Consider the following 25,952-nt stretch of genomic DNA (forward strand, 5'->3'; position numbering starts at 1 on the left):
TCACTTTATAAATATCATAATTTTTCTTTGCCTTTTTTTCTTTTTATACGATTGACTTTTTTCCTCTGTCTTTCTCCCTCAAATATCTTCATGTTATCACACTCACTCCCTCATCCACTTTTTCATTATCTTCATTTTGCTCTGCTTCTCTTTTCTCTCTCTCTCTCTCTCTCTCTCTCTCTCTCTCTCTCTCTCTCTCTCTTTCCTCAAACATTTTTCAACTTCACACTGTCGTTCTCCTTGTCAATATTTTCATTTTTTTCTGCTTCTCTGTTTCACTTTTTTTATATTTTAACTGTTTTCGCACATTCTCTCTCTTTGCATCTCCTTCCCTTCTCTCTCACTCTCTCTCTCTCTCTCTCTCTCTCTCTCTCTCTCTCTCTCTCTCTCTCTGACAAACACTCTCTTTCTCAAAAATTCCCACTCATCCGATTGAAAATTAAATTTCCCTGCTGTCTTACAGTAGTTTTACATGTAAACCAAAATTGTTTACCTTCATGTGAGAATTTTCTCTGTCTTGAGAGAATTGTACCGTTTTTCAATTCAAAATATGATGAGTTGTTTGTTAATAATAAACTTTGCTTTTATATTTAGCTGATGATTTGACGATCATTGTTGTTTATTATTTAAAAATTTTGTACCTGCTTAGTGTTCACGATCAACTTTGAACTCTCCAACCTGCGCAATTCAGGCTTAGGCTCGGGCTTTCATACGATTCGGTGGTTAAATGAAAAGGATGTCCTTGTGTGAGTAAGGAGACGGGGAGAAAAGATGATAGCCAAACTAAGTCGTGCAGCAAGAAGTGATAAGTATATTGGCATGTCTTTTTATTTCGATTTGCATACCAGGATGCCTTTCGCCGCCTGGCCTTAATGTTAAACGAAAGTTCGGCGGATTCGAAGGGAACTCAGATCCTCCGGAGATGGGCGACGGGAAAGGGCCATTTTTTAAAAGGAGACCCTACGGATTCGTAAACAAGTTCAACGGCCAAAGGTTTTTTTGTATATTCATCGGCCAAAACAAAAAAGGTGCGGCCACTTTATTACGGTGTTTGTAGTAAACCGCGCTAAGGGAGCACGCGCTCTCCACGCGCAAAAACACCGGATAAAAAACGAGACTCTATTTCTGTCCCTGTTTGGGACGGAGAGAGGATTTTTGAAACAGCTATTAGGACTTTTTTCTGCTGAGAGAGTGGGGAAAGCGGAAAGGACTTGGAGGGGAACCAAGGGGAGAGTCTGGAACTGGTTTCGAGGGTTACACAAGCTTACCCCATTGTACATCCTCCCACGAACTACGGGCACCCCCACAACTAGCTTAGATCCGTCTCTAGTTCTACAAGATCCTAGACCGTGAGAAACCAACCGCCCGCCGGGGTCCGAAATAAAACTTGCACAACGGCACTTGTAACGCAAATGAATTGTTAAAATGCTAATTCGCCTAAATTATGGGGGACATCACTTGACTTTGTTAAGCATTAACGGACTCGTGGGGAAACTGCCCCGGGCCCGGCCACTTTCCTACGCATCGAATAGTCTCAACCACCCTCGAAGTGGTCACAAGCACAAAAACGACTCACCAACACTGACTTTTACATTAGAAATAACCTTCGGGTACAAAACAAAAAAAAAAGTTCATTTCATTAACTTTGAACCCAAGGGGCTGAAACTCTTGAAAAATTTCAGATAACTTAAAAGGTGACTATTAATATATATGAATTAAGCAAGATAAATTATAAAATATTTTATATTGTTACTCGACTAGAAAAGCCTGGATAAAAACGCACAAATTGTCAGGCCGGACGACTTTTCTAGAATTTTCTAATTATCCAAACGAAATACCATGTTCGTTAAATGTGAAAAACTTGCTGGGAAGTTAAATTCAAAGAAATACCTTGACAGGATCTGCTGAGGGGAAATTTATAATTTCTAGTAAAAAACCAGGTTAAAAACGCCAAAAACCTGATCCTGACACGAATGAAGGACTTTTTTAAATATCAGAACTTCGTCATGTCGAAATAACATGATTATTAAATATAAAAAACCTTCGGTGAAGCTAACGACAAAGAAATTATTTGACAGGATTTACTGAAGGGGCCAAAATGTCCAACTGGTCTGATTAAAGTCGTCTAAATTTGGCAGATTCATGAAGACTTTTGCAAATGTGAATATGTGAATAATTATATCATATCGAAATAGCATAATTATTAAATATAAAACAACCTCTTGGCGAACCAATTTCAAATTGTTCGACTATATTTATTGAGGAGTCAAAATTTCCAACAATTTTTGGTAGAAAAAACTAGGGTAAAAACGACAAAAATTGTCATGATCACCAAGGAGGACTTTTTTAAATATCACAACTGCGTCGTGTCGAAATAACATGATTATTAATATAAAAAAACCTTCGGTGAAGCTAATGACAAAGAAATTATTTGACAGGATTTACTGAAGGGGCCAAAATGTCTAACTGGTCTGATTAAAATCGTCTAAATTTGGCAGATTCATGAAGACTTTTGCAAATGTGAATATGTGAATAATTATATCATATCGAAATAGCATAATTATTAAATATAAAACAACCTCTTGGCGAACTAATTTCAAATTGTTCGACTATATTTATCGAGGAGCCATAATTTCCAACAATTTTTAGCAGAAAAAACTAGGGTAAAATCGCCTAAAGGATCACACAAGACAATTTGTGTTTTTATCTAAAAGGTCTTATATCAAAATTGCACGATTAATAAATATAAAAAAAACTTCATGGTAAGTTAATTTGAAAGAGATACGTAGACAAGGAATTCCTTAAGGGCCAAAATTTCCAATTTCTGGTGAGAAAAAATCAGGGTAAAAACGCTTAAAACTGTCAGGGGCATGCAATAATTTCAAATTGGCAATATCACGAGAACGTCCTTTCTAAATATCAGAATTGTGTCATAACGAAATTACATGATTATTAAATATATAAACCTCTTGGTAATCTAATTTGAAGATATATGGTGACCAAAATGTCCAATTTCTGGTAGAAAAACCAGAGTAAAAATGCATAAAATTGTCAGAATCAGACAGGACGACTTTTCTAAAAATTAGAACTGTTATATATCGAAATTATAATACTATTAAGTATAGAAATCTTTTTACACACTAATTTCAGTGAAATTCATGAGAATATTTACTGAAAGCCTTAAAATTTCTAATTCTAAATTTTCTAATCTCTGGATAAAAAATCTAAACCTCTCAAACCAATATTACTTTTCTAAAGTTCCGAACTGCTTCATATCATAATAACATGATTATTAACAGCTATAACCTCTTGGCAAGCTAATTTCAAAGCAATTCTTTAAAAGGATTTCGTATGGGATGAAAATGTTAAATGTTTTCTGGAAAATCTCTAAATATGCAAAAACCAAAGAACAAAATTATTGTAATAAATTGCCTTTATTACTTAAGAAATATTAACAGTACTATTTTTTTAAATAGTTATATTTATAATATATATATATATATATATTACATTGTATTAAATTTTACTGTTAATTATTCATTGTTAATTGACGTTTTTCACTCCGAGCTTTTTCATTCTGAAATACAATTTTAACACTATCCGGTTTTCATCAAGGAAATTCCATCATAGACTAATTGGATGATACTCTAATTTCCGTCATGTTGTAAATAGCAAAAAGTAGTTATGAAATTCACGCTTTATTAATTTAAGAATAAAAAAAAGTATATATGGAGGACAAACTTGTAACATAGAAGCCAGTTTAGGGAGGTGTCATGTAATACAATGTCTAATATGTACTTTTTTTAACGAGGGTTCGCAACAGCAGAGGTCATATAAACCCTCAGGGTGCCGAAAAAATCCATTTGTAAGTATGTCGGGTTCGAAGGGAGGGCCGCTGGATTCGAACCCGGGACCTTTCTTTATCTACACTGATGAGCGCTGTGTCAACTATCAACGCCTAAACCGTTGCGCCCACCGACGCCCCCTAATATGTACTTCCTTTCACATTAATCTTTGGAGAAAAAACAATTGGAAATTTTTTTTCCTGCGAATGATAGTTTAATACAAAAAATGTACTTTGTTATTATTTTGTCTTTTGAATTAATGACATCCTAGGAGCTTTTCATATTCCATCTAGATCTTCATTCATGATCATTGTGTAAGAAAAGCACCCAAGATGATTTATCCAACACTATTCCTCTTTTATATGCCGATGAAATCCCAAACAGTTTTCTTCGAGACTAATTAATTAGGGAAAAAGGACGATTAACATAATCAACTTAATTCAATGACATCAATAATACATTATGATTAATTAAATAAAAATTACAAAAAAAAAGGTAATCGTATTGGACTTTATATAAAAATATAATAAGAGCAAGGATTTTTTTGAAACAATAAGAAAAGTGAGATGTTGCTTTGAATAAACAGTAAAAGATAAAGAGGGTAGTTTCTGTAAATTTAATCTGATCCAACATGTTTATTAAATACTTTTAAACATTTTTACAATGATTAAAACATGTTTAGCCGGTAATTGGTTCATCAGGATGAAAACTTTAAACAATCCATCAATCAATTGTAATTGTGTAAATCAATTACTGCGAATAAAAATGTACCCGATAAAAAAGTAAACACTTTAAGGCTTTTTATTTCATAGATTTTCAAAGCGTTTAAATCGCCATGTGGGAGGAAATTACGAAATTTCCAGAAATCCTGCCGAAGGGAAGGGATTACAAGAAAATTCCGCCGTTTATAAAATGAAAGCCACAAAAATAAAATGTATTTTTTGAGCCAGTATTAAGCTTTGTTGCTTTTATAACTTAACTACATTTGATTTAAAAGCGACAAGGGCGTTGATTAAATAATAAAAATAATAAACCGTTTACAACTTGTTTTACATCATTTAACAAGCTGAGGTTTAACTAAAAAGCCAGATTTATTTTTTTATCCTTTATTTATCGACATTTGGATTTACGTTAAATACAAATTAAAATCCAGATTTTAAAAATAAGCGATAAAAGCTGCAGTATCCGTAATTTAAATATACAATGTCCTTGTTTTTGAGAGTTCAGCTGGCATCTTTTATAAATATTTTTCAATCGCCAGACGTACGACGACTTTTTTTTTGAAATTGTCAAAGAAATTCATTGAGGAGGCCAGCATTTCTAACAATTTATGGAGGGAAAGCCAGGGAAATACGCCCAAAATACCATAACTCTGCCTTAACGAAATTAAACAAATCTTAAATGTAATAAACCTGTTGGTAATCTAATTACAAATACATTCATTGACAGGATTTACTGAAGGGTTAGGATTTACAATTTTTGGCGGAAAAGCTATGGTAAAAACGCCATAACCTGTACTCGCAGTCGAATTTTTTGTAAATATTAGAACTCTGTATTATCATTATTAATAAATACAAAAAACCTCTTGGCGAGGTAATTTCAAATAGATTGACCGGATTTACTGAGGGGTTAAAATTTACAATTTTTGGCGGTAAAGCTATGATAAAAACGCCAAAAACTGTCAAAAACTCGCAAACAGCATTTTTTTTAAATATTAGAACTCTGTATTATCATTATTAATAAATACAAAAAAAACCTGTTGGTAAGCTAAATTTAAAGAATACGTTGTAAGGGTTTACTGAGGGGTTAAAATAAACAATTTTTTGCTAAATTGTCAATTTCTGGTAGAAAAACAAAAGTAAAGAGTAAAACCAGAAATAGCTGCAATCATACAAAATGACTTTTGTAAATATCTGTACATATGAATAATAGAAATAAAATATAAAAAAACCTCTTGGCAAGGTAATTTCAAATAGTTCGACTGGATTTACTGAGGGGCCAAAATTTCCAACTATTTCTGGTTACCAGAGTAAAAACGTCAAAAACTGTAAGGATGGCGGAGCATTTTTTTACATATCGACCTGTCATGTCGAAATATCATGATTAATAAATATAAAAACCATATTGGCAAGCTAAATTCAAAGAAATTCGCTAACAGGATCTACTGAAGATAAAATTTACAATTTCTGGCGAAAAAGCCAAGGTAAAAAAAATCTAAAACCGGCCAAATTAACGTAGGTCGATTGTTTTAAATATCAGAACTGTTCCACATGAAATAACATGATTGCTAAATATAAAAAAAGCCTTTGGCTAGGAAAATTCAGAGCAATTGTTTGACAGGATTTACTGGGGGGCCAAAATGTACAATTTCTGGCGGAAAAGTAGGGTAAAAAAATCCGAAACCGTCAGTCACGCAGAACTGTGTCATATTGAAAAAAGTGTTGTTATTAAAAACCTCTCGGAAAGCTAATTTTAAAGAGACACGTCAACAGAATTTACCGAGGCGCCAAAATGACCAATTTCTGGTAGAAAAGTCAGGGTTAAAACGCTCAAAACTGTCAAGAACACGAAGTATTTTCTTCTATAATGATTTGCTTTATCTATCTAATGCTTAATAAATTAATGGTAATTTAAACACAAATCACTACTTTATATTGTGAAATGTTGGGGTGAGTTGATCCAGGTGAAACTGTTTGTAGGTCTCACTGTCCTGGTCCGCCTATTTTCGCTTGTTTTGCTGTCAGAAGTTCGATATATTGCCATTTCCATTTGACTCGTCCTACCGAATATTAAAAAAGATTCGAATGAGAAAATAACACACAGGCGAATCGCTGAAGTAGGCCAAATTGTCGAATAATGCCTGATGAGCAAAACCAGCGAGAATAGACGGACAGAGATGAGAAGTTTGTTTTATTACTTGGTAACTTCAGATTGGACAATCTATAAACATTTTGTATCAAATGCAATTTAATCTTGCCAAAAAGAGCGCAGTGGAATGGAAGTCGGAATAAAATCGTCAAAGGTGAGATTTAATTGACGAATAATCCAAATAGTACGATTTGGCATAAAATCTCGTATAAGCCAAAAAGGCAGAAATTTCGACTTTCAGCTTTTATGTTTTCTCCACGATAAAGATCCATTTCTCAAAAGATAAGCGACCAGGGATGAAAATGCGGATTCAGCAGGGTTTCCCTCGATGACAACGTGGTTCTCGTTGGTGACGCGGCAAAATTGTTGCACTCCGCCTGTGACTTGTCCACCCACCGAAATCCTCATATTCACGCTTTCAGAGCTGTCAAACATCATATAAACTTATTTTTTATGACCAAAACCAGGAAGAAAAACTCAATCAGGAATTTATGGAAGTTCTCAGAAGAACGTTTGCCCAATCATATGGAATTATTTATTAACTATTTCATCATATTTGGTAAACTAGGTTTAACTCCAATTCTATTGTAAAACGATTTTTTATAATAATCAATCCCCAAAGACATCATGCAAATAAAAATGCAAAATAAATGGAATTAAATGCAAAATGATTCTAAAATTCAACAAGTTTTCCTCTTGTAAACTTTCTGTATAAAATATCATGACTGTATTTTTTTCCAAATTATGTATCGGTATTTTGCATTTAATATATTTAGTATTTTCCACATTACCTCGAGCCCCGTAAATGCGTCATAAGTTTCCTTTTCAGTCAACTAAAAAAAATATATTCAGCGTTATAGTCAAATTTGAATTTCATACAATGTCACAATTGTTATGCATTTTTTTAATACGACCGTCGTACGACAATTTGTTTTTCTTTCATGACAAAATAATATATGATTGGATGGATATATTTTAAGTAAAGAACACTTATAAAAATGATTCCACCATGAATTTCGTTCCAAATGATAAAAATTGCACGAACAAATATATACAGAAAAGATTTAAGAGGATAATAATCATATAATTTGATCAAAAAAGTTGAGAAATTTATATTTCTTTTTTATCAGCTTTTCTGCTTTTATTCCCTCACTTCTTTTACCCACTCCTAATTTCTTTTTTCTTTAGATCGGTTATGAACGGAAGGCACGATTTTGAAATTAACTCTTGTCTGGAGTTTAACCGGATCTGATACAATCGCGGTCCGCCGATCCGCTATTTTCGGCGGTTTGAACTATTTGCCTTTATCGTAATGTCCTTTTGACAAAAAAAATCGTGTATAGATTTCCCAGTACCGTTGGGTGTCGCGAACGAAGTAACATAATCACTTTATATAACATTTTCCATATTAATCTCGAATAAAATTTCGAGGGCTATGCCGGGATTCGAACCCAGAACCGCTAGCGGTGTCTGACCCTACTACTAAATGGTGTCGGACCCAATCTAACCTTGCCCGTTGCTAAACTTGACCTTAACCCTAGCTTTACTTCTCCTTACCGTTACTTACCTAACACAACCTGTCCATAACACTAATGCTGCGTAACCTTACTATTTCTAAACTAACCCAACCCGTCCTTAACCCTAACCCTGCCTAACTTTACCATTCTCACCTAACTCAATCAATCCACAATCCTAACACTACCTAATCTTATCATTCCGGATCTAACCCAACAGCCATAACCCTAACTAACAACCTAACCATTCATAACCTAATTCAACCAGTCCTTATTTTAACGATTGTATTTCACTGTTTTTTTTTTTATGATGGAGTCCAGCAACTAAACAGGTTTCGTTTGGGTCAGCGAAAAGCTCCACTATTTTGGCGTCAAGAAAGGATGACGGATAATGGACTTCATTTTTATTGACAACTTTCGACTGGTCAGAATGAGATCATTCCTATTTGTACGAATGTCTTTTGAAACATGACTCCCAAAGTTGAACAAGGAGTTCATCGGGAAAGATAATTTTTTTGGGCCAAAGCTGGAGGACGATGGCTGGGAGGATTGGTGTGGTGGAACGGGCGTTGATGAAGATTCGTTCGGTCCGTCTGGGCCAATAGAAATCGAACATCCAGGCGATTTGACGTCTTCAGGGATATTGACCAAAATTTGAAACCTCCTAACTCAAGCTTAAAAATAGGTTGGACGGTTAGCAAATATGATTCTGACGCCGTTTTTGACGACAATTGTGTTAAAATGTCTGAAAGCCTGCGGTTCTTATGATAAGTAAAGATGAATTATACAATCAACGCATCCAAATTTTTCCAAAACCTATTTTTTAATGTGTTTGCTTTGTTTTCTAGAAGGATCCGAATATGAGATCGCTAATGAAGATGAAGGGGATGGATTTGATGTTATTATACGTAAAGTAAATACTTGGTCCGTTTATGCTTCAATAAAGATACAAAAGGCTGAACCATCGATTGTTTTCCAATCTCTCATCATGGATCCAACCGTAAACAGATGGATGTAGTAAAAAAAGTGGAATTTTGTGAATTTTCAGTTAAAAATAATACGTTACAAGAGGGCTTAACATCAATGTATGTCGCTCACGAGGGGTCAGTATCACTTAACAAATTAATCACATAAAATTACAAGGGCTATGCCAGTATTGGAACCCACAGAACCACTATCTTGGAAAATTCGAGGAAGGTGACCAATTTTCAATTATCGTACTATTTTTACAAAAACTAAACGTCTCAAGTCCTAGGATTTTTTAGGTATTTTGAGTTTAGTCAGCCTTTTTGTTTGGTTTGGTTTTTTAATATGTAATGTAAATACTGTCTCGGTCCGTTTTTGCTTGAGTAGATAATAATTGTTGTAACATCGAAATTGTTTACAAGAAATACATCGTGGATCCAAGAGAAACAGATTTCGACCAAAATGTTTTAAGAGAATCGTAACAAGTTGAATGAAGGAAGTCGAAAAAAAAATGGTCGGTGGTATTGGGTTGGGTAGGGTTGGGTCGGAGGGTGTTTAATGGCCTTGAGTGGTTATCTCGGCTGAGGGATGGAGGGTGGAGAATTAATGAGAGAGCGAGAGAGCAAGTCCAGCCTCCCTTCTTTCAATACTTCTTTCGTAATTAATATCAAAGAGAGAGGCGACGTTTTGTCAGTTGAGCCGTTTTCACGCGTTTCCGTTGAAACGGACGGACGTCTCCTCTTTGCATATAACGGCTTCCTCTTCCCCATTTTTGGGGGAAAAAAAGGAATCTTGTCTTTAGAAATAAAACTCAATCACGAGGGTGCTTTGTATATGGAAACTGCAGATGCACTATCGCCCCTCGGCCGAAAACGCCTAAAAACTGTAAAAAGGAAGTAAACCGTAGGGAGACGAGGACTGCCCTTTGTCACCGGTTTTTTCTCACGATAGGGACCAGGTAGTGACCTTGGGGGATGACCTAGCCACTTGCTACAACTACCCTTATATGCATCCCGTCCCCTTATCACACTCACAAACTCATCTCTCCCGGATACGGGGTTTTTCTCCCTTTAATGGAATTCCTTTCACGTCCGAAAAGTCCGGTACGGATCCGACGTCGGGTTATCACTGGAGAAATTTCTATTCCGAGGGAGCGAGGTAATTAAAAAGCAATTAATGTTACAGTTGTGTGTGGGGGTTGTGCGGCCTTGGTAAAAAATGCGCCCTCCAGGCTGCCCTAACAATGGTCAGGTACACCCCATTCCAAAACCTTAACACACGACCAGTTTTTTATCCACAATTTGAACACTGGGTCACTAGTTTTTATTACAAAACCTGTTATGTTTACACTTACTTTTTGCTTTCTAAAAAAAGTCCCTTACCTCGGCTAACCGGAACTAAGCGATTAGCAGGCAAAAAAAAATCCGCGATGATTTTTTTCTTCTCTGAATCAAAACCGACTCTTCCCGATTGTGCTATTTAAAGCCACCATCATACTGCTAGAAAAAATAGAAAAAAAACCTTTTCGAACCGAATAAAAACAGGTTGAAAAAAAGGACAAGTAATGAATAAAAGAGGCTATTATTATACAAGTTTTGGCCAAGCTATAAATAAAAATGGCTTTCGGCCAAGGAGAAGTTTACTCCGAACTTGAGGCAGACAAGGGGCAAAACCTTGATCCTCACCACACTTTTAATGCGTGTTAATCCACCTTTTGTTGACTCCAGCTTCGATTGATCAAAAATAAGTGAACTCGAAAAAGGTTCCACTGAAATAATAAACTAAATTAGTATGACGTCTTGCCTAATTTTTTATATACATTTTTTGACATTTAGTATATAGTATGTGTATCTGCATTTTGTACCATAAAAAATGGTGAAATGACGAAACGAGTCTGCGCCACCCAAAGTAGCAAAGTTCATCAGATTCACCCCGCAGCCTTCGACAGTAATTTCTTAAAATTAACTCTTTTAACTTCATATGAAGTACTTTTAACTAGCATATCATATATAAATATAGAATAAAAACGTATGCATATTCAGTGATGGTCAGGGGTAAATTTTAGATATGTCGATGTATGGTATTATTTATGGCTTCCGATTATTTTCTATTATGGTCTACCTTTCCCCAAAACAGCAAGGCTAGTTCATCAGGTTCACCCCACAGTCTTCAAGGGTAATTTCTTAAAATTTAACTATTTTATTAATTTCAAGTTTATGAACAGAGGAGAAAAATCTCACGCATAACTTTAGTCAATATATGTTCTACTAAAAACACTCCATGTGCTACGAGATTCTGCTTTTTCATAAACTCTCAGTTAAAAAGTTAAATTTTAAGAAATTATTCTTGAGGACTGCGGGGTAAACCTGATGAACCATCCTAGTTATTTTGGGTTTGGGATTTGGGGTTTCTTCATTTCACAATCTTTATGATTTAAAATTATTAGTAAGTCTGACTACGAGATCAAAATAAGCAGAAACCATATATCGGCGCATTATGTTAAAAATGACCCATGTCCATCACCGAATATGCTTAAGGTTTTAGTCATGAGTGTCCATGTGCAGTCATTTTAACCAGCATAGCACATATAAATATTGATTTAATTATTCAGTGATGATAAGGGTACAAGATTTAGTTATTTAATAATAACTAAGTCATTATGTAATATTTAATTATACTTTTTATTATATAAAGAATTGAAAAAGTAATAATTGAAGAAATTCATTCCTGGAATATAAAACTTTTTCCTATTTTTAACAATAATTTACATATTCCTTTTAGTAATTTGAGTATTTTCATAAATTATAATTTTTCCGTGCGTGTTTAATTATTTAAGTCACTCTTTGTTAAGACATATACCATTTTTCTATAGGAAAAATCCCCGGTCCACTTGTTCTCGCCTTTTCAGCCAATTTTACTTAAATCATTTATATATATGCAGTGATGTCATACATTTTTAACTAGATATGCCGTGTATGCTATTCTTCATTATAGCCAATAGCATTTAAGTTTCCTAGATGAAGGAAGTTTTCTATTGTTTACCATTACCGTGCCCGATTGTCTTCGTCTTCTTCTGGAATTCACTCCGGAATTCGGTTTATCCTAGATTTCTGTAATCCGGAGCCTGAAGACTCTTGGGGGAGGCAGCCCCCTTTTTTTATGAATCTACTTTTTTTTCTCCGTAGCCGTTCACACGGATCGGATTCCTGGGCTCCCACCCCCGTACAGTCGACGTCAAAACTACATCCGACAACCCCTCCTCATTAAGAGCCCGGCACATCTGTATGCTAAGCAGAGCCTATCGATTGGCCCATGTAACACACGGCTCGAGAAAAAGAGCGAACTGGAATGTTAAGAAGAGTCATATGTAATGTCCTTCCTGTTTGCAAAAACTATTAGTCCATTTTGTGTTTTATGATTGAAAGATAGGTGCGGGTTGAAGGAGGATAGACATTGCAGGTGCGACTAGCCCGACATACCCCGCCTTCGGGGGTTTATACCTACATCACAACCCCTCCAGTATAATTATAACAATTGCCTCGTTCCGCCGGGGAAAAGTATAGCGTTTGAAATGAGCCGGGGAAAAAATTCGTCTGTTTTAAAACAAAGAGTGTATCTGAGTGTAACGAAAAGGGGAGTGAATTACTGCGGTCAGGGATGCGGGTGGACCTAGGCATTACGCGCGGTTTCGACTCCTCGCTACATTGTTCACTTTCTTCCATCCCATGGGGTTTTATTATTTTTTTTCTCTCTCGGAAAATGTTTAATTTCCCAGGACGTAGAATCTTAGTAAAATAACAGGCTAGATCGGGTTTCATCAAATCCGCCCGTCCAGGTGGTTCGTCGTAGGAAGGATCTTTTTACCTGAGCGGTATAAACGGAGTCTGTGGATTACGCCCTGTATTTTAGGATTGTAAAAAAACATCTGCAGTCGTTTTCCCCTACCTACTAAAACCTTATGTTAGGGTTTTTATTATTTACGAGTCACTAACAATCTCAATACACGTTTAGCAAGTACAAAAAAAGGCTAATTTGAAATGTTTATAGCTTCAGAAATGAATACCTTTAAAAAAATAATAACTTTAGTGACACTTTTAGGAGCAATTATACACACATATTATGTGGATATCGCCTAAAATATTCAAATTCAATTGGGAACGTCTTTTCAAAAATTCATTCCCAGGATAAATTGATAGAATTCATATTCGTAAATTAAACCTTTCCCCTGCTCGATGTGCCCCACCTAATTGAAGGGTGTAACTCCTCGGCTTTATATAGAGAGCGTGTAGGATTGCCACTCGATATGAGAATCGTGTTCCAACACGGAAGCGAATTTTTGGGGTCCCCCGTTCAGATACTTGGAGGAAACGGGAGTGTTTATTGTATAAGGCAATGATATTTTGTGTCTTGAGAGTGAATCTCTGTTTTGGTGTTAATGTGTAGGGTGAAAGGGTCGATGGAGGAATATCGAGTGAATGTCACGTAAATAAAAAGGATGCAGTTAAGACTGAGTGAGAATTTGAATCGGTTTGGATCTAGGTACTGCACACGTTGGTGCTGAATTGATCTAGCTGTTGACTGTGTAGCTGGACGGATAACTTCGAGGTATGATTCGGACTGCCCCGGCGATTTATTGTAAACTACCAAAAGTATTTACCCCCCAGGTGGACTGCGAGAAATCGAAGGCTCAACTCTGTACCTATGTGTACACAGCTGTGCATATTTGTGTTTACATAAATCCAAATCCTATAATTTTTCCTTACAAGTTTAATAATTTAATGTTGATTGCTAAACTTTGTTTAAGCCAGAAGTGTTTCTTATATACATGGTAATGGTCCTCTTTGATTTGATTTTTCATAACTTTGTCACATATATGAATTTTATATAGATAAATTATAAGATTTTAGTGATATTTCGACTAGAGTCGATGAGGGCTTTACGAAGGCACCTATATCGACTACATGCAGTTTCGAGAGCAAATTGGATTTGAAAGTCTTTGTGGATACTAAAGCTGGATACGAAGTACGGAGCTTGGGCAGTTCGCTCATTTTGGGCTGTAGTGACTGGATTCTTGGGGGGTTGGAACGCTTGGTTGGACCCCACAGTCTTATAAATTTAGTGTGATTATAATAACAAAGTGTAAAAGTTATATGGTGAACGGTGAAGGTGATTTGCTGTCTCAATTTCTGCTGTTGATATCTGACACTCATTCCTTGAAACATTCTTTCAAACCGGAGAGGTCGTCCTGGAGGGTTTTCATGACCACTATTGAGTCTGGGTGTGCGGAAAGGATGGCGGTATCGTCCGCATATGTGATAGGAAGCATTGATAGCCTTATGGAACACCCGGATGAGGGATTGCAAGTTCTGAAAGTGAATGCTTGACCGATAGCATATAGTAATCCTTCCACTCATGGGAGGATGCGATTTCGACCACTCTGTGGCATCGGTGAATGGTAGAGTAATGTCAATCGAACCTAATTGATTTGATAAACTGACGTTGGAGCTTTCAAAGATGGGATATACTTTCAGTAGGAGTTTTTCAAGGATTTTGCTCCCATTATTAGGGAGAAAACTCATAGCGATATATCTTATATGATATACAAGATGCTGAGATATGAGTAAGCAAGGAAAATTATAAGTTTCTGGAAGATTTCGAGGATGTTTTCTGGTGATAAGGCCAATACTAGATTTTTTTATTGGAAGGAAAGTTCCGATAGAGTAAAGGATTTGGAGGGACGACAAAGTAATACAGTACACTCTAATTTATGAAAACTAGATCGTGTGCGCCTTGTGGTTCAACCAATACTGCTGATGTCCCAACCATCCTTAAATCTTTTGCCGATGGCATAGTAGTACTATCCTTCGACCTGATTATACGGTCGCTTCGGAAGAACTGCAGCGGCATATCTCAGGTATAGCAGGACTGATGTAAGATGGGCCTTGAAGCTGTTTGTTGTATTTACATTCCGAAGCAAATCTCCCACAATCTTCTACCATGATGTTTCCATCTCTAAATCAGATTGCGTTCGTTACCTTACATTCCACTTAGACGATTGCATGACACTTAGATTTTCAATCTTGAACGTAGGGTACTGCTAAACCTTCAAATATTCAACGTCTGCAAACCTTTCAATCTAGAATGTAAGGCATAGAACTGCAAGGAACCGCTAAACCATCAAGTATTCAACGTCTCCAACCTGTTATATCCAGAACGTAAGGTATAGATCTTAAAATACCATTTATCCAGAAAAATTCCCCGATACACCGTAACTTCTCCCATCGCCCGACCAGTTTAAATGATCATGCGACCTTCATTCCGAAAAATAGTGATAAACTATATAGGTAATTAATTGCAATATTTAAACTATTCAGTGGAATGCAGAAATTTCTTACATCCAGGCAATGTAAACAATTAAACAGGTTCTACAATATTATAACAATTAAAATTCAACATATTATATGTATATCTTGTTGACGTATCAATATGATTCAAGTAAGTCAAGATAAGGAAACACACTTTTAAATTTTTGTATTTGTATTTTGGAGGAGTCATCTGTAACTATAAAATTTCAAAATGGACAGATTTGTGCTTAATGTTATGTTCAGAGCTGGTCAGACTGGTTGACCATCTTGGGATAGTTGCAGGGTGTAAATTCAACCAACGCGCGATATAATTGAGCTGTCATGTATTTACAGGTTTTTTTAATCAATTGTGCTTCAGGTTCTTGTAGACTTGATTGTTTAAATTAAATCTTACTAAAATTTACGGCTCAGGCGTGTTTACATTTGGACGTTCGCTAACTGCCAATGAAAGTCTTTCGAGAAAAAAGTTCATTGAAATAATTCTTTTTGAAAAAAGACTAGACCGTTCTCTGGGTGATATTTCATTTGGGAACGGTCCAAGAGACGGAATTGATAGCCGGGTTAGTTTGGGTCCCTTTGAATTCTTCCTCTGGCCGAACACTTCATCAACCGATAAATATTGGTTTGGCCGATGCCTGAGATGTTGAGGGGCCAGTGTGGCATTGGGTCTCTTCTGGACTGGCCACCATTTCGCACAACCTTGATTCCTTTTTACTAGCCGTGCTGAAAACGTCGAAGCGGGTTCTTCCGTCTACCCCATCTCACGGCGCTTCCTTCTTCAAACGGTTTTCGTTTTTTCTCCGGCAATTTAAGCCTTCGTTTTTTCCCTCTTTTTTCTAATCTGCCCATTCAATCGTTTTTCGGAGTCGGAAGCACTCGCCGGGCATGCGAAGAGGGAACTCTGTCAAGTGTGAGTATTTTTTTTTTGCTCGTGCTCAAGGGGTTGGACAAGTGCACCTATTGTTACAGCTCCACAACCCTTGTGATATGAAATACAAGCACCCTTAATAACACACGGTTCCCCGATACTGGCCCTCCCCGAAGCCGGTCTGGCCAATCGCTCCTTTTGACACAATTACTTATAAAACACTTTTACCCCCAAAAACTTTGAATTGATCATCACGTCAACTTTAAAACCCTATGATCTCAAATTACTACTTTAACATTATTTGTGAGGATATAAGTATATTCACGATTGTCTGGGACTTAAAGCGAAGATTCATCCAAATGATTATTTGAAGAACGTGAAATGCGGTCTGGTGTGACGTAGGTTTTAGAAAAACATTTTTTTTATCGTGCCACGTTTCGATCTTTATTGAGATCATCTTCACACTCTCATCTGGCACTCTCAACACGACACACAAGAATGACACATCTACACAGAAAACAAACTCTTTGAGCTTTGAAGATGATCTCAATAAAGATCGAAAAGTTGGCACGATAAAGAAAATATTTTTCTACGTCAAAATTACGTCACACCAGACCGCATCTCACGATCTCCAAATAATCACTAACTAACACTAAACACCACACTTTTGTCCAAATTTTCATTCACTTTAGGATATAAATTTACAATATTTTCACCTTTAGACCTATTTGTATAAAATACTAAAATAGGCCCGATATTGTTTTAGAGATGTTCTGTTCATTTCAAACGCCAGGCAGACAAATATACTCGAACTGACGAAATCTTTATCGCTGAGCTGATACGACTTAAATCTCACGATTAATCAAAATCCAAGTGAATATCTGACACAGCTGTAAAAATAAACTATCCAATTTAACATAGAAAGATTTAGCATTTGACAAAAGCAGATGAGGTCTTTATAACTGGTTATATTGGGTTGTCCGGAAAATAATGCAGGATTTTGGTATTAAACAAAAAAAAAGAAACTAGTTACTTTAAAGCAATGTTCTTTAATCAAAATAATTTCCCATACTCTCAATACATTTCTCCCAACGTGTTGGTAACTTATTAATTCCGTCTGAGTAGAATTCAGAATTTTTAGAATTGATAAAGTCAATAAATGCATTTTCCAGTTCCGTTTGATTTTTGAATATTATGTGTTGTAAGTAGTGGTCCAGGTGTCTAAAAAAATGGTAGTCAGTAGGCGAGAGGTCCGGAGAGTAGGGTGGGTGAGGCAAAGTTTCATAGCCAAGCTCCAATAATTTTTGTGACGTTACACGTGACACATGTGGTCGAGCGTTGTCATGCAACAAAATGGGCCCTTTCCGATTGACCAAAGAGGGCTTCATTACTGCCAATTTCTGATGCATGGTATTAATTTGGTTACAGTATGATTCAGCATTGATGGTTTCGCCAGGATTTAAGAAGCTGTAGTGTATTAAACCAAATGAAGCCCACCATACCGTAACCATTACCTTTTTTTGATGAGTTGGGGGCTTTGGAGCTTCTCCTTTGTCGAGCCACTGTCCAGAACGTCTAGTGTTATCGTAGAGAATCCACTTTTCGTCACATGTAACAATTCTGGCCAGAAATGGGTCATTTTTGTTTCGACAAAGAAGTGATGCACAAACATCAAAGCGCTGATTTTTTGGCGATCGTTTAATGAGTGTGGAACCCAATTTTCGAGTTTTTTCACTTTTCCAATCGCCTTGAGGTGGTCAGCGACGGTCGTTTTACTGACTTTGAGTTGCTCTGCAAGTTCTCGAACAGTTGTTTTGGGGTTTTCTTCCACCACTGATCGCAGAACATCATCATTAAGAGAGGAAGGCCTTCCACGACCTTCTTCACCTTCAAGGCTGAAATCTCCCTCCCGAAATTTTTTAAACCACCTTTGCACAGTGCACTCATTAACACAACCCTCGCCCCAGACTTGGTTAATGTTTCTAGCCGTTTGGGCTCCGCTTCGGCCGAGTTTAAACTCGTAAAAGAAAATCGTACGAAATTCTCGCTTTGACATTATAAGGATGACTGAATTATTTCCAAGTAGCGGAATGCTACAGAGGTAAACAAACAATATCATTTGGAAGAGGATTAATAAGTGTTGACATTCATACAAATGAGTAATCCTGTAAACGTAAACAGAATATTTTATATAGATTTTTTTTAATGAAAACTTAAAATCCTGCATTATTTTCCGGACAACCCGATAACTACAACCAACAACCATACTTTAATAGAATTTTCATTACTTGATGAAGGCTGTAAGGATTTTGCTTAATGGCGTTAAATTATTGTTTCGTACGGAGTCTTTCGGGATTTGGTAGGGAAATCAGTAGAACGGATCAGAGGCAGGGAAAGAATGAAACCACATGGATCTCTCGCGACCAATGCTTTGTCAGTACTTACGAGCTCACTAGGACGGACTTTGATAAATCCAACCCAAGGCGGGCCAAGGAGAATTGATGGGATTTGAAATTATATTTCTTCCATCAGTCTGTTAAGACGTTGAAATTTTGCTTAATGGCGTTAAATTATTTTTTCGTACGGAGTCTTTCGGGATTTGGTAGTGATTGTCATAAGTGTACAGTGGGAGAATAAATCCGAATGGAGGAACGGGCTCTTTCGAGGAGACGGGAATGGCCGATTCGTAGCCGTGTTAGTAGAAATTCTTCTTTTCCGTAAGTCTAGATAAAGATTCTCATTTTTTATTGCAAGTCCCCGGGAGTGCCGATCTGCCTAAAATAGCACAGGCCATTGAAAGCGTCCACATCACGAGGAGTACTAGTTCTGGGATATTTAGATTGGATTAGTTTTACGAGCTCTTCCGAGGAGGAAACTGTAGGTAGGTTAGCCGGGGTTGTCCGATTCGTAGACGGGTTAATAGAAATTTTTCTTTGCGGGATGTCGGGAGAATTTTCGTTTCTTTTTTATTGCAAGGAATTGTTTTTCTGTGCAGGCACTCCAGTTGTTTCAATTTTATAAGAATATGTAGGATGTCTGGATTTAAGGGAGATGTTCTTTAGTGTGGCCAGGGCTGAAAGGGAGTCGAAACGGATTTATTAAGGCAGTGAAAATGATAGGTTTATATTATTTATAATTACAATTAATTAAGGTTTTTAGTTGAGATGAAAAAAAGTTAATGGCAGGAGCGGGATTCGAACCCACGATCTTCGGCTAGATACGCCGCTGCTTTACCACTTGAGCTATCGTGACCTCGATCCACTCGGACATCAACTTCCTATCTCAACCCCACCTTATGAGTTTTCCCTCCTTTTTGCCATTTTTTCATCTCAACCAAAAACATTAATTAATTGTAATGTATTAATTGGCCAAGCGGACCACGAAATTAGTGAATTTAATGAATTACAATGAAGTACACTTCACTAAAGCTCTCCGTGGTCATTTCATTTGTCATCGAGAATCCAATCCGATTACACGACATTTGAAAAATGGCAAAAGGAGGGAAAACTCATAAGGTGGGGTTGAGATAAGAAGTTGATGTCCGAGTGGATCGAGGTCACGATAGCTCAAGCGGTACAGCAGCGGCGTAGCTAGCCGAAGATCGTGGGTTGGAATCCCGCTGGTGCCATTGACTTTTTTTCATCTCAACTAAAAACCTTAATTGTAATGTATTAATTGGTCAAGCGGACCACGAAATTAGGGAATTATTTATAATATTCATGATAGTTCTGAACTGGATGAATTCATCCTTAAATGTACGAAAAATGTATATATGCAATATTTACGGGTGGAAGATATGCAATTTGTGGCAATGAGAAAGAGGACCTATCGTACAAAATAAACAAGAGAGGATGATGAGCAGTACACAAAAATCTCAGCATGAAAGATATTTTTGAGAATCTTTTTCTGATAATATCTTGGCGCTAGGAATACAAAACATAAGTGTTATGAAAACGTCGATAAACCGGTCACGTTCTCCGAGACCAGGATTGGTCAGTTCTACCCACCGTTCCTAGTGAATTGGACGTATCCCAGACGTACCAGACAGTAAAGTAATGATCTACGAACCGTCAACAAAGCTGGAAGACACTTTTCTACAATTAGGCAGAGTAAAACCGAGGCACCTGATAGAATTATATACAGGTCACCGCTATCTGAGAAATATCTCACAACATATTCAATAAGGACCCCATTTATAGATTATGCAATAAGGAGAAAAAGGATTGCAGCAATGAACTAAGAGACCAATTATTTTAAGAGAAGATCGCGTCAATGTCCTGAACCAAGGAACTAGGAAAAGTGCAATGAGCCAGAAGGATGCAGTACTGGTATACAAAAGCCCCGCATTCTAGCATATCATCATCTGACAATCAAGGATCAGGTTGAATGCAGTGGATATTAGAATGTTCGGCCCATATCCGTTTTAAAGCTTTTTGAAGCAACCTATTTGAGGTAAGTCGGAGTGTTTATACAGAAATATGAAAGAGCATCAGATAAAGTCCTAGACCGCCTTTTCCGAAGTTGGGAAGTGATATTATTGAAGTAAACTTGCAAAGGAAGGAAATTGCAAGATTAAAGGTACGTGAAATGATTATTCGGAGATCGTGAAATGCGGCCTGGAGTGACGTAGTTTTTATAAAAACATTTTCTTTATCGTACCAAAGTTTCGATCTTCATTGAGATCATCTTCAGTGCTCAAAGTGTTAGTTTTCCGTGTGTGTCATTCTTGTGTGTCGTGTTGAATGTGCCCATTACATCTCACGATCTCCGAGTAATCATTGACGTCACTAAACACCTCACGGTACGTGAAATGCTGAAAGTTGGTTTCAGAAAGGGAAACTGTGTACATCTGATAAATTTTAGGAGCCAGAACACTACCATGAGGTATATAAGATTGTCTTGCGAGAACGATGATAGGATGTTCATCGCCCCGTTAGCAAAGGGTGATTTAATGCTCTTTTAAAATAATTAGGGTGTCTAATGACCAATTTAAAGGGTCATCTCTACGCCTAATCACCGGAGACGGACAAATCGCCTCGCATTTCTGGTCGTGACCGGTCCGGGCGTAAAGACATTGCCTCCAAGGGGCACATCTCTCAACTTGTCTTCTCACACCACTATTAAGCACCGGAGGTTTCATTTACCCGCTGGGGGGTACGCAATCATACCGCTTTCCTCGTCGCGTTTCAACTGTTCCAGAGTTGTTACGTTTTCCTTGTTCAACAGGTGGCATTTTCAACGAGAAACGACCAGACAAATGTACGGATTAAACTCTAATTAAATGGTAATAATTTATTACGAATTCGTCCATCTTTTTCCCTCTTTCTCCCAGAGTGAAATGTTTTTGCTTTAAATCAGTGGAATTACAATCAGTAATTACGTCCTAATTTATTGGTTGATTGGGATGTCGGAATTATTTAATTTCCCCACTCGACCTGAACGTTTGTAAATCGAATACACCAATAATTAAAGTCTCCTAAACATTATGACAAAAATTTACTATAACCTACCAACCTAAAAAATTAATAAATGAAAAAAAGCGTAAACACAACAGCCTTTCCTATATAATATATATAATATAGGTTATTAACTTATTAATGAAATATATAAATTAGCTTTCAATTAATTAAGGTTTTTAGTTGAGGTAAAAAAGTCACTGTCACGAGCGGGATTCGAACCCACGACCTTCGGCTAGATACGCCGCTGTTCTACCTCTTGAGCTATCGTGACCTCGTTTCACTCGGACTAACTTCCCATCTCAACCCCACCTTTTGAATTTAACTTATTAAATTCACTAGTTAACCTAACAACCTTAATTAATTGAAAGATATTAATTGGTCAAGCGAACCACGAAAACTAGTGAATTTAATGAGTGTGAATAATAATGGTTGGCAAAAACCTCTTAGGGATGGAAGAAGGATGAGATTCAGCAGTTCAGCGAAAGGTTTATTTATACTGCAATTTTTTTATACTAGTATATTAAATCAGGGTTTCATATGAAAAAAAACCTTTATAAATAAAAAAGTATTGAAAATTTTACGTTAAATGATTAAATAACAACCACGGATGAGAGATTGTTCAATGAGTTAGTCAAGGTACCCAAAGGCATAAAGACATCTCAAACGATATGATAACAATGATCATTGAGAAAGGAAACTAAGAATATTTTCAGAATTCTTAATAAGAAAAGAACTTAAAAACCCCTAAAAATGAAAATTTTGGTATATTGTTTATTGTAATTTAAATTCTTCTAGAACAATCCTTGAAGACTTTATATGCTTATGAAGAGATAAGCAAAAGGGTAAACATACTTAATTCATTCGGTAAACATAATAATTGGCGAAGAGGAAGGAGAAAAAGCTCGGTAGGTTAGAATAATAGCCAACATGCTTCATCAGCTCAACCGGTTTTTATCTTCATGCATCATTTTTATACAGAGTGTGATCAGGCCTTATATATTAATATTTATAAATAAATTTAACGGCAGTGTAAATAATTTTGGGTTGAAGAGTTAATTACAATCACGAGGAAGGTTAAATCTTGGAATTAAAGATTGAATATAAGATCAATAATATCTATATATTGTAGTTTCCCTGGTAATATATAATTTTTTTAAACTAAATCTAGAAACTAGAAGCATTTATGTATGGGCAAAAAATTAGATATGAGAGAGCAGACATAAAAAAGCGTGGACATGGGAATAATTGCCTTCAAGGGGGATTGAAGCACGCTCCTCCGGATCCGCAACAGGTTTTCCCGTTGTGAATTACTTTTATATGGCAGTTAATGAGTGTAATAACATAAATAAATATTTGGCGATAAGTTTAAGAATATTAAAAATAGATTAAAGGCTCTTTTTTAACATTAGTTTAGAGGCGTCGGTGGATAGGGGTTGACACGGTGCTCGTCACTGAAGGGAACGGCACCGGGTTCGAATCCAGCGGCCCTGCCTTAGAATCCGACATACATTTTTCAAAAACACCGGTACCCCGAGGGTTCATATAACCTCGTAGTTTAAATACCCTCGTTAAAAAAATTCCTTTTCCTGGGAGAGGATATGGTATGGTATGGTAAAAAAGGATATTAAGGAAGCGGGGTTTGCGCTCCCCAGGCATTGCAGCCTCTGGCTTATTGTACCTTCCTAGTTCCTTAGTTCAGTGCAATAGACTCAATCCTTCTCCTTAGAAGTATCAGGTCATTGACTGTCGCTGCTGCTGATTCCCTAAGTTTTTTCCGTACGTTAGGGTAAATCTCCATTGAGCTTTTGCATTCGAAGATGATATGAGTGGCTGATTCCCCCTCCTCATTACATAATCTGCAAATGGGATCATCGTTGTATATACCCATATTGTGTAGATGTTTTCTCAGATGCCAATGACCGGTTAGTAGTCTTATATATGTTTTTGTTATCCCAAGTATAGGTTCGGGGCCTATGTATGGCCTTGCAGATCCTCCTCTGGCCAGACTGTCTGCTTTCTCGTTACCCAAAATTCCCCTGTGCCCTGGTAGGTTGTTGTGTTTCCCCAGGTTTTGGAGTTTTTGGATGCATTCACTGACTAATTTTGATTTGATTCTTTTACTTGCTAATGCTTTAATGGCTGCTGGCTATCAGATCTTATGAGGATTTTTTTGCCAGTGTAACCTCTTTTAAGATTTTCCAGGGCACAAGGATTAATGGCACGTATTTCTGCTTGAAAGACCGAAGTGTACTTCCCTAATGAGTTTGATGCTCATGGCTTGTACAGAAAACTCCTGATCCGGTTCCTTCGTTTATTTTGGACCCATCTGTATACCATATCATTGTATCTAATACTCTCCTGTGTTTTTCTTCTCATTTATAGTCCGTTGAGACTTTATAGGAAGTTGTGAAGAATGCTTCCAGGATCATATAATCAGTCCCCATTTCTAATAATGGGTGTCTGATTTTGTCGATTATGTTGTATGCCCGAATTGTTTAGTTCTTTTCCAATTTAATTGTTTCTGGAGCCTAATTGAGCTTTTCCTAGCCTCTCCTTGTATGAATATTTCCAATGGAGGTAGGTTTAGTACAGTTTCTAATGCATTTGTAGGGGTTGTTCTCATTGCCCCTGTGATACATAAGTTTGCTAGTCTTTGTATGCTGCCCAATGTTTGAGTAGCTACTTATTTGTGTTGAGCTTTGTTCCACCAGATTAGTGATCCAAAGGTTATGCTGGGAGAGGATAACCAAAGCTAAAACATTACTTTAGATAGATTTAAGTTATACCAGAGAAAATAAGCAGTCCAAGATTTTCGTAGTGGATTAAACACGCTCAAAAGGCATTCTTTAGGCAATTTTGTATAACACAACTGTTATACGGAATACTTAAGTGATGCAGACCGTGATGATTGTCAAAAAAACAAAGAGATTGCAGGTTAAAATTCGTAAACACGACGGATCGATCTGTCGACCTAATTGCCCACAACTATGTAGTTTACCTGTCAACGTCCCTTTGAGGAAAAACAGAAGAAAGTGGCATAGGCAGATCGTCGCTGAGACGAATCTTTAACGAATCATCTTTTTGCCGGAAAAAAATATCAAAAACAGAACGACCGTTCTTTCCATCCTTTGGGGAAAATAAGAGAAATTAAATTTTTATGCAAGATCTGGTATGCCAGATCGATTGTCCTTTTTCTTTCTTTTCTTCCATGGTCCACAGGACGTTTTGAAATTTTTTTATTCATCTCAGAGCGAGACGTTTAGCATTTTTCAAAGAATTGGGGCCAAAGAGGAAATTCCATTAAAGCCGAGGCTCTCTTGTTTTATGGTTCGTCATAAAAGCTGTGATATACTGTTAGACTCAATCCTGTAATAAATTGGGTCGTCCTGTTGACTTAAATTTCCTAAAATTACATCAATTATGTAACGCCAAATCATATTTTTCTGTGATGATGATTTTTATAGACTAACGTGTTCGTACAAATTTGACGCAGTGGACGAAGTCGCTTCCATGGAAAGAAATGCATTAACGTAAAGTGCCAAAGTGGGTGGATCCACTTCAAATTTGAAATTTATCAATCTTCAGCGGTTTGATTAGTACAAATATAAAAAGGACCGAATCAACATAATAACAAACAGAAGAACAACTGACGATGAATAACCAAACTAGATGGCAATAATAGTCATTCACCTAATTTTATATTAACATATTTCCATTATAAAAAAAGCATTATTTTTCTGCACCTAGGCACAGACTAAAATGTTCATATAATTTGAAGTAGCGGACAAAGACGTTTACACACGTGAAGGGAAATGCATAAAAATAAAGTGCCAAATAGTCTGGATCCACCTCAAATTCCGTATTTATCTTCACCGGTTTGATTGTTACATTTGTCATAAAGACCGTATTAGCGTAATAATAAACAGAAGAACACTGAAGATGAATAACCAAGCTAGATGATATTAGACTGCCAAGTCAAAAGTTCCTTATTTCACATGTTTTCTATTAATAAAAATATTTTTCTTTAAAAAGAAATTCTTATTCCTCTAACCTTAGCACATACTAAA

General features: G+C 36.6%; 1 protein-coding gene across 6 annotated transcripts in view; it reads right to left on the bottom strand.

Moving 5' to 3' along the window:
• LOC106666508 (zinc finger protein rotund-like) overlaps nt 1-25,952 on the bottom strand; it is a 352,459-nt gene that overhangs the window by 30,799 nt on the left and 295,708 nt on the right. For 4 of the 6 annotated variants that reach the window (XM_014393760.2, XM_024225721.1, XM_014393762.2 and 1 more), the window contains one exon: nt 7,505-7,546. The exons of the other annotated variants lie outside the window; for them this stretch is intronic. In XM_014393760.2, coding sequence (XP_014249246.2) covers nt 7,505-7,546 — 42 coding nt within the window. The remainder of the gene's footprint in view (nt 1-7,504; nt 7,547-25,952) is intronic. 6 annotated transcript variants of the gene reach the window in all.

The sequence above is a fragment of the Cimex lectularius genome, unplaced genomic scaffold (assembly GCF_000648675.2).
Source record: "Cimex lectularius strain Harlan isolate CLEC.00 unplaced genomic scaffold, Clec_2.1 scaffold90, whole genome shotgun sequence".
Classification (NCBI taxonomy): domain Eukaryota; kingdom Metazoa; phylum Arthropoda; class Insecta; order Hemiptera; family Cimicidae; genus Cimex; species Cimex lectularius.